The 9,521-nt window shown below is 48.3% G+C and overlaps 1 protein-coding gene across 1 annotated transcript in view; it reads left to right on the top strand.

Moving 5' to 3' along the window:
• The first annotated feature begins 739 nt into the window (after window positions 1–739).
• Window positions 740–9,521, top strand: part of LANCL2 (LanC like glutathione S-transferase 2) — a 28,015-nt gene continuing 19,233 nt past the window's right edge. The window contains exon 1 of the mRNA XM_063304184.1: window positions 740–1,295. Within this exon, the coding sequence (XP_063160254.1) occupies window positions 1,077–1,295 (219 nt within the window). The 5' untranslated portion in view covers window positions 740–1,076. The remainder of the gene's footprint in view (window positions 1,296–9,521) is intronic.

Here is a 9,521-nt window from a genome sequence, read left to right as displayed (position 1 = left end):
TCTTCTCCTTCTACTCCTTTGTTTGTGGTATTTATACTGGTATTGATCTGTTCAGCTGAAGGTGGATCAGGCTCTGCCTGGGCTAGATGGACTGTGAATGCCGGCTGCAAAGTACGCTTGGCCGAGCAGAAGAGGACAGATACCAACAGGAGAAAAGGACACCAGAGCTTCAAAGGGGTTGTTTTTTTGTCTCTTCTCTTCTCTTCTCCCGATGAGCCCTGCCAGTCAGAGGGTTCCGATGTCTCTGCACAAGGAGTTGCTCGTCTATTGTCTACTCTTCGGGTTCTCCTTCCCCCTGCTGATCCTGCTGATCCTGATCTAAAATGATTTTGGAGACTATCACGTTCGGTTGCGGAGAGGCAGGAGGCAGAAGCCCTGTTTTGCAGCCTCGGAGCCTGCTGATAAGTGCCGCAACGGCGGCGGCGGCGGCGGCCTGACCTCTCTCGTTTGTGGGTGAGGGAGGCAGGAGGATGACCATCGGAAACGTGGGATTGGGGGATGCCCTCGAGCCCCAGAGGATTCCCTAGCCTGCCCATCCAGGTGTGCCGCAGGAAGGAGGATAGCCCTCCCGTACTGTCTTGCCAAATTTCCAGGAAACTGCCCCATCATTGGGAGGGTGTGGTGTTTCTCTGCCCCTTAACCCGGGAGTGGGGTGGGAACCAATTATTATTTACACATGCGCCCACACACATTGAAAGCTGGCTGTGTTTAGGACCGGAATGGAGGAAACGACTAACTATTCCCACGTTGGTCCAGTCACCTTGCAGATTGGCTAGGACTCGCGTAACTGTTTAGTCCTTCACTGCTAAGGGGTTTAGATACTCACTCTGCTTTGGTTTTCCCTCCGCGATGAGGCGTGTCGCATTTCTCAACCTTCCCTGAGATATAACTTCACCACCTGCCGAACCCCCCCTCCTTAATTTTTGGCTGGTGTGCAACAGCTGCTGCCTCCCTAGGCGTTGATAGCAGCCGCCGTTTTGCGACCTCTAAAGCGCGTTGCTGTTACTATCGTTGGCTGGGGAGTTTGTCCTGCTTGGCTCGCCGTGCGACGGTGGGAGGGCAGGGGGCAGGCTGAGATGGGAGAGGGCATGTCCAAACGACTGAAGGTGCAACTGGGAGGTGAAGCGGAGATGGAGGAGAGGGCGTTCAATAACCCCTACCCAGATTACCAGCCTCATGGAACCGCCGCCTCGGCCAGTACCACTCTGTCTTCCCCCAGCGACTCGGAGGGCAATCGGTGCAGTTCGGCTTCGCCCCAAAGAGACGACTCCCTCCCCTTCGAAAGCGACGGGCAGGTAAGCTAGGCTCAGGCCCGGAGGCGACTAAATTAAGAGCTCAAGGCCGGCGTTCCCGAACGTTGGTTTCCCGGCATTCCGGAACGCAAGCCTGAGTGGCTTTGAAGGCTCGGATCGGTTCGGTATTTCGAACGTTGGCTCTTCCCCCCACCCCCACCCGCGATCCCCGTTTCAAAAAGCCAGCCAAGGGGCCAGGCGGGTTGGGTTGCGATATTTCGTACCCTAAGCCTCCTGCGGGACCGGGTGGAATCTGTCTTAAGGAAAAAGGCATTTTTGGTGTCTGGGCATTCCGTCACCGGATAGCAGCTTGCTTTGTTTATTTTTCCCTTAACTTCTCGGTTAGCGTTTGTGTCTTCTCTCTCTCCCTCTTCTAGGTCCCTCCCGTTTATCCTAGGCTCCTCCTTCGCCTCCGGGCCTTTCTCCACACCCAAGCGTGTGGAAGAACTTGGAAAGGCGAGCCAATCAAAGCCACGTAAACGTTAGGAGCTGGATAGAAGGCCCCTTTCTCGTCTGTATAATTGTACAAATAACATTTATGTCGAAAATAGTGTTTAGCGATCTTTGACACATTACCATTTGGGGAAAAAGGTGATGGGGAGATCTACTTTCTCCGTGCTCATTGAAGATAGAAATTCCCTCCCTCCCTCTGACTTATTTTTCTATCTCTACTTTCAACCTCATATGCTGAAATTGTTGTTATGTCAATGGATGAATGGAGTTCCATCCTGTGAGCCTCATCTGCGGTCTGAAGTTATTGGTACAGGTTTATCAGATATGTAGGAATGTGTCTGGGAACTCCTATGCAAGCCTGCCTGTTGGGTGATTTTGGGCCTGTCACTCTGTACCAGCCCAACCCACCTCACAGGGTGGTGACTGTGTGAAAATAGGAAGGGGGAGCATTATGTTTGTATGCTGCTTTGAGGGAACCAAAAATAAAGACAGGATAAAAATCTAAGAAATAAATATGGTGGAAGTATAAACTGGGGAACTTGTCACATGAAGTGATAAGATCGCAGAGCTGTTTTAATGCATAGCCATTAACATTCCAGTATGTTAACAAAGGAAATATCTGATATTTCTTGAGCTGTCATGATTTTTCCAAAAGGAGCATAAAACCTGCAGTTTGGTCAATTATTGAGAATTATCTGTTGGCAATCCCTGTCTGTCTATGCCCCACATCAGTACTAATTTATGTGGATTTTCTTTCACAGGACATAAATGCTGAATTAGTTTAAATTGGAAGTACAACTTGGTATGCCTAAATGCTGATATGCTCTGATTAGCAATCGTCCCTTAACAATGGGGGGGGGGATGTAAAGGTCTCTGAGAATCTGGCTACAATTTTCCCATGTTCTGAAATAGAATTTGTTTATTTGAGCCAGTTCAATATAACAGGTCATAGAAAGGTTACTGTACTTATGTGAAAGGAGGCTTTTGGAGAATAATTGTATTGTAGACTGGAGTGACATCTTTAAGCAGATGACAGGGAATTCCAAATTACTCCGTGCAATCTGTACATACTGTATATACTCAGAAATAAGTCTCAGAAATAATAACCAGAAATGAGCAACCTACAGCCCCCTTTTGGTAGCTCCCAGAGTCCTCCAGGATCATACCAACAAAATTCTGTGTAAAACCACCAAATAATGGCAACCAATTTGCTAATAATTTTTTGGCAGGAAATTAACTAACACACCCACCCCACCCCGTGTCTTGGATTTGTATTGTAAGCTGGCCTGTCTAGAATTGAATAGGAAGAAACATACAAGCAAACAAAACAATGAAAAATAAAGCAAAAATCCAATCCCTGCCATCTCCATGGATGTCCTTATAACATCAAAGTACTTTGTCACCTATTTTGCTCAATTAGAGTTTGAAGTGTGTGTTGCCCAGGGGAGTTGCTCTGCTTCCCAGTTCAGTACACAGTGGTTATTTGTAGGTAAGAATATGAAGCTGGAATTTGGGATTTCTAATTCCTTGTCTCAAGCACTCATTTCAGCCTTGCAAAAAATTAATAAGATGATACTTTCCTAGTCTGCCAATTCTGGCTTCCAGAACCACTCCCCCTTTTTCATACAGTGGATTTCTCTGTAGAGAGTATAAATCTTTTGCCTTTTTTTCTTGCCCCAAAAACCAAAAGATGATTTTAGTTGCTTCTTTTCTCAGCATGGTGTGGCACTGACTGGCAACCTATGTGCTGATAATTTATCCTCTGTGACCAGATTATGGATGACATGCCCCATTCCCTTGTAGTTCCTGCCAAACAAGCCATTTATATAACGATAATTGTTTTTCATTGTTAACCCAGAGAATCAGATTCAGGACAGCCCTAACAAATGCCTAACCCCTCTAGAGGTCTAGTGTTGCTACTTGCTGTGGAATGCAAAGTGAAATTGAGAAGTGAGTACCTGGCAGGCCACCATGTACGGATGTCTGGCTGTGACTCGGTAGTTTTCAAGTCTGACATGCCAAATTGTTTCCAGGATACAGGATTGACACTGTCATACAGCATCACTGGACAGCTGCCAAGCCTGCCAAGCTGCAGTGTCCTCTCTGTGGAGGCAAAGACAATGTTCCTGGAGCTCCACTGGGGCTATCGTGAAGCAATTAAAATGGTACTGATTGCAAGGCTTCCAGCCGTTCCTCCAGAAAGGACCCCCTCCAACTTGGAGACAATCCTGTTCAAGTTCAGTGAGCAAGGTTGGCTCTGCAGGAATGGAATAGAGAGTGCAATCTTTCTGCTTTCTAATTGCATCCAAAATAGAACTTTCAACTTTCTACCCACGGAGAGATACAAAGGTTTTAGCTAAAGGAAATCTGAATGTTGTATTTTAAATATTAACTGTGGAGCAGAAAGACAGAAAACTCAATGCATGTCAGGCTTCCCCAACTGATGGTTCTCTGTATATATGAAATCTACAGCTCCTACCACCAGGGCTTGCCTGCAGTTCACACCTCTGAGTAGATTTGTGGCTTTTCTCCTCCTCAAATTACATCTGCCCCATCCCCAAATTTCCATTTGTGCATCTATATATTTTCTCCAAGCTGATGTCTGTATTCAAATTACTAAGCACAAATACACATATATGCACAAGAACTGCTGCTAGTCATTTATTTTGACTCTGTCATGTTACAAGCCCATTATCACAGACTCATAATATTTTGTCAGACATAAATTGAGTACCTGAGTTATGACAGATGCTTCACAGAGCATAAGCAGAAGGTGCCTTCAGTTGCCGGGATGGGGGGAGATTTTTAACCAAAGATCTAGGACAAAAATACACTTAGAATAGTTGAACCATTATTATTAAAAAATAATTGGGTACAGTTGTAATCGAAATTATTCAACCCCCATTGCAAATCAGGTTGATTGTCAAAATGTACAGACTTTCAGCTGTTTGCAATGAACAAATCAAACAAAAACAACTGAAATAGCCCAACACAATGAATACTTTAAGTGGTGTCCCCAAATTCAACTGAAAATGCAACTTATAATGATTTCTCCAGTCTCAAAATTATTCAACCCCCAGAATAGAATCCGTCACAACAGCACACATACAGTATGCAAAACAGGTGCTGTCTCAAGCACACCTGATGCAACTAATCAAGGGCTTCATTAGTTGCACCAGGTGTGCTTGAGCTGGAACACATGAAATACTTGAACTGGCTAGGGGTTTGTTGAGTGTCACGTTTGACTGCATGTTAGAAATACAGTATGGCTAAGTCAAAAGAATGGTCCAAAAAGGTAAGAGAAGAGATCATCACCCTTCACAAACAAGGAACAGGACACAAAAAGATAGCAAAGGCACTGAATGATCCTGGAGACACTGTTGGAAGCATAGTTTGCAAGTTCAAAGTTCAAGGAACAGTGGTTACATGTGATGATTGCCTTAATCCAAATAAAACTCTCAGACTCAGAATCTCAATTCAGGTTCTTGGTTTATTTAGAAAAGAGTGCAAACAGGTAAAAAGCTGAGAATGAGAAAAGCGTGCCTAAACTCAAACTAAATAGCGTCTTTGCAAACATCACCCCACCCCCTCCCTCACAGACAACCCACCCCACATCCCCAGGTGCTCCTAACGAGCTCTGCTGATCAACGGGCAAAAAGACCTTGACATTTAAGAGATAGCCGAAACACATTCCTCCCTGGCACAATCCAGCACGTCTCCCGTACAAGGTTCCCAGCAGCACCCTCCCAGCCAGTACACGTATCAGCACCATGGCAAGCGAACCGTTACGATGTAACAACACCGGAACGGTGAACATGACATACCGCCCCCCTAAAAGAAATTCAAGCAGAGGGCTTGGAAGGGTAGGCAACATGAAAAGCCCTAAGTAAATCAGGGGCAAGGATATCGCGTGCAGCAACCCATTCAGGATGGGGAAAATGCTTCCATCAGACGAGGTATTGCAGAGACCCCCGCAGCCACCGAGAGTCGAGCACCTCCTTAACCTCAAAATGCTGCTGCCCATTGATCATGATCGGTGGAGGGGGAGGTGGGCGGGGATGCCAGCGCGATGAATCCTGAGCGGGCTTGAGCAAGCTGCAGTGAAAAACATGGTGCAAATGCTTCAAATTATGAGGCAAATCCAAACGAACAGTCACAGGATTAATCACTGCAGCAATAGGAAAGGGTCCAATAAACTTAGGAGCCAGCTTCTTTGAGGGCTGAGGGGACTTTATAAACTTTGTAGATAGATAGACCAAATCCCCCACCTGAAAAGCGGGCTGCCTGCGCCGGTGGCGATCAGCATGCCGTTTATAGGCAGCTTGAGCCTCCCGAAGAGCGATCCGAATAACCGGCCACAAATCAGCAAGCCTAGAGCCCCAATCACAGGCGGCAACAGCCGGTGCGGGAGGCTGAGGAAATTCCGGGATGGGAACAAAATCCCGACCAGAAACAATGCGAAAAGGGGTTTGCCCAGTGCTTTGGTGAACAGCATTATTCTAAGCCACTTCAGCAAAAGGGAGCAAGTCAACCCAATCATCTTGATGCTAATTGATGTAAGAGTGAAGAAATTGCTCCAAAGTGGCATTAAGGACCTCAGTTGCTCTGTCTGTCTGGGGATGCCACGCAGTAGATAGCGCCTGCTCAGTGCCAATGAGCTTCAAAAAAGCCCGCCAAAACTTCGAGGTAAATTGTGTGCCCCTATCGGTCACCAAACGAGAGGGGCATCCGTGTGGACGGTACACGTGTACCAAAAAAAGTTTAGCCAGCTGTTGCGCTGAAGGAATAGAAGCGCAGGGCACAAAATGAGCTTGCTTAGAAAAGAAGTCCTTGACCACCCAAATGACAGTTTTCTTTTGACTTGGGGGTAGGTCCACAATGAAATCCATGGAAATCACATCCCAAGGGTGTGCAGGGTCAGCCACCGGCTGCAGCAGGCCCTGTGGCTTACCCACAGACCGCTTAGACATAGCACAGACAGGACAAGAAGCCACATAGGCTTTGACATCCTTACGCAGTGTGGGCCACCAGAACTGCCTACGCACCAAATGGAGGGACTTCAGAAATCCAAAGTGGCCCGCCTGCTTACTGTCATGAGAACGAGCCAGGACAGCAGAACGTTGAGAGTCAGGTACATACAAATGCCCCTTAACCCAAGCGAGATCGTGCTCGATGGACACCTTATCAGGATTAGCAAGAAGCCAGGGATCGGACTTCAGCGCAGCCACAAAAGCAGAGCGCAGCGCTGTTGACAGTGGAGGCTGTTTCCAAACTGGTGGGGAGGGAGGCGACGCGTGGGCCCGAGCGCGACTCCGTATAAGAGCCTCCAGCCCCAATTGCGGTCCCGATAGGACAGTGCCAATAACATCAGAAACCAGGCCCTCGTCCTGTGGCAATCTGGACAGGTCATCAGCCAAAAAATTCTTCTTCCCAGGGATAAATTTAAGGTGGAAATTGAAACGACTGAAAAACTGAGCCCACCGAATCTGTTTGGGGCTGAGGCGCCTGGGAGTCCGGAGCGCCTCAAGGTTGCGATGAGCCATCCAGACCTCAAAAGGGGAAGAAGCCCCCTCCAATAAATGCCTCCAAGCCTCTAAGGCTGCTTTAACAGCAAAAGCCTCCTTTTCTCAAACATGCCAGCGTCTCTCCGTCTCTGAAAACTTGCGTGAGAGATAGGCACAGGGCTTCAAAAGACCCGTGGGATCCTTTTGCAACAAAATAGCTCCAATAGAAAAATCAGAAGCATCAACCTGAACAACGAACGGAAGGTCCGGGTCAGGGTGGGCGAGTACCGGCTCTTCAGTAAAAAGAGCCTTGAGCCGATCAAAAGCAGCCTGACATTCAGGAGTCCAATTGAGCACGGCCCCCGGGTTTTTTACCTTATGGGTTTCCCCCAACCCCTTAGCCCGTAACAAATCAGTAAGGGGGAGGGCAATTTCAGCGAACCCCCTGACAAAGGAGCGGTAAAAATTGGCGAACCCCAGGAAACTTTGAAGTTGCCGCCTGGTTCTGGGACGTTCCCAGTTAAGTACCGCCTGAACCTTCACAGGATCCATCTCAATGCCTTTAACAGAGATCCTATAACCGAGGTAATCCAGGGAAGATTTGTGGAACTCACATTTAGACAGCTTCGCATAAAGCTTGGCGTGCCGAAGCTTCGTGAGAACCTGTTTAAGAAGCCGTTTATGTTCCTCCAGCGATTTAGTATAAATGAGAACATCATCCAAATACACCAATACCCCCTTAAACAAGTGTTCATGTAAAACCTCATTAATCAGTTGCATGAAAACCCCTGGAGCCCCCGCCAGACCAAATGGAAGAACCTTATATTGGAAAGAACCCAATGGGCAATTAAAAGCCGTTTTCCATTCATCCCCCTCCCTAATGCGAATGCGATAGTAGGCTTCGTGGAGATCCAACTTGGAAAAAACTCTGCCAGTGGACAGATGTGTGAGCATGTCCTTGACGAGGGGCAGAGGGTATTTGTTGGAAAGTGAGGCAGAATTCAAACCACAGTAGTCCGTGCAAAGTCTGAGGCTGCCACCCTTCTTCTCCCGAAACAAGACGGGAGCCCCGACCGGTGAATTTGCCGGCTCAATAAAGCCACGAGCCAGGTTCTTGTCAATGAACTCCCGCAAAGCGGAAAGTTCCTTCTTAGTCATGGGGTAGATCTTTGGCTTTGACAAGGGGACGTCCGGAAGAAGTTCAATGGAACAGTCCGTCTTGCGATGGGGGGGTAACTGGTCGGCCTCCTCCTCCCCAAAAACATCAGCAAAGTCGGAGTATATGGCAGGAAGACCCTCCAAAGGGGATGGGGAAGCCAGAGCGGGAACCACCTCTGCCCTCCCGGCGGTCGGAGGCATGGCACGACTCAGAAGAGGAGCTTGATAGAAGCCATCCTCGAAAGTAATGGAGCGGGACCTCCAGTTGATGTAGGGATTATGAGAGGTGAACCAGGGAATACCCAAGACAACCAAAGGATTCCCTACCGGGGTAACGATGAACTGAATGAGTTCGAAATGGGATCCCATACGCAAAGCAACTTCCCCAGTAAAGTGGGCCTTTAAAGTGGCTGCCAGTAAAGTGGCTGCCCCCCCCCCCGCGGTGGAGCCATCAAGCTGCTGAAAAATCAGCGGCTTCAGGAGGGGGAAGCAGGGCAAATCCAACTCCTTGACTAAGTCAGGATGGATTAAACATCTGGAACAGCCGAAGTAAAGCCCAGACCTCGACGGATTTGGATTGAAATCCCAAGTCGATTTTGACAGCTAGGATAGGGCAATCAGCACTCACCATGTTAGAGTTGCACCCGGATTCTACCACCTGCCCTGCGGTGCCGGTTAAGACAGGTGGAATTCGTTTCCTGTTGGTTGTTGGAACTCTCCCAACACATCTCCCGGAGTGTAGATCTCCTCATCGTCTGCAGTCGCCGGTGCCCCCGTCAGCCATCTTGGAGGGTTGGCAGGTTTTTTGGGAGCCTTTTGCGGTACCTTGCTGGGACGTTCCGGGGCCTTGGCTTTGGGGCAGTCGATGGCGCGGTGACCAGGCTTTCCACAAGTGATGCATTGCCCTTGGACAAAGCGGCGTCGGCGTTCCGCATCCCATCGAGCAGTCACCGGCAGCACGGGTAGTGGAGACAGGCTTGTCCTCTTTGGTGGCCATCATGAAAGTGCGCTGAGCATGTTCTGCTTTACCAGCGAGGCAAATCCAATCATGCAAAGAGTTGGGATCATCCCGCCCAAGCGCCCAGCGCAACACTTCACGATTAAGGCCATCCTT

The sequence above is a fragment of the Candoia aspera genome, chromosome 4 (genome assembly GCF_035149785.1).
Source record: "Candoia aspera isolate rCanAsp1 chromosome 4, rCanAsp1.hap2, whole genome shotgun sequence".
Classification (NCBI taxonomy): domain Eukaryota; kingdom Metazoa; phylum Chordata; class Lepidosauria; order Squamata; family Boidae; genus Candoia; species Candoia aspera.
This window is presented reverse-complemented; position numbering and strand designations above follow the sequence as displayed.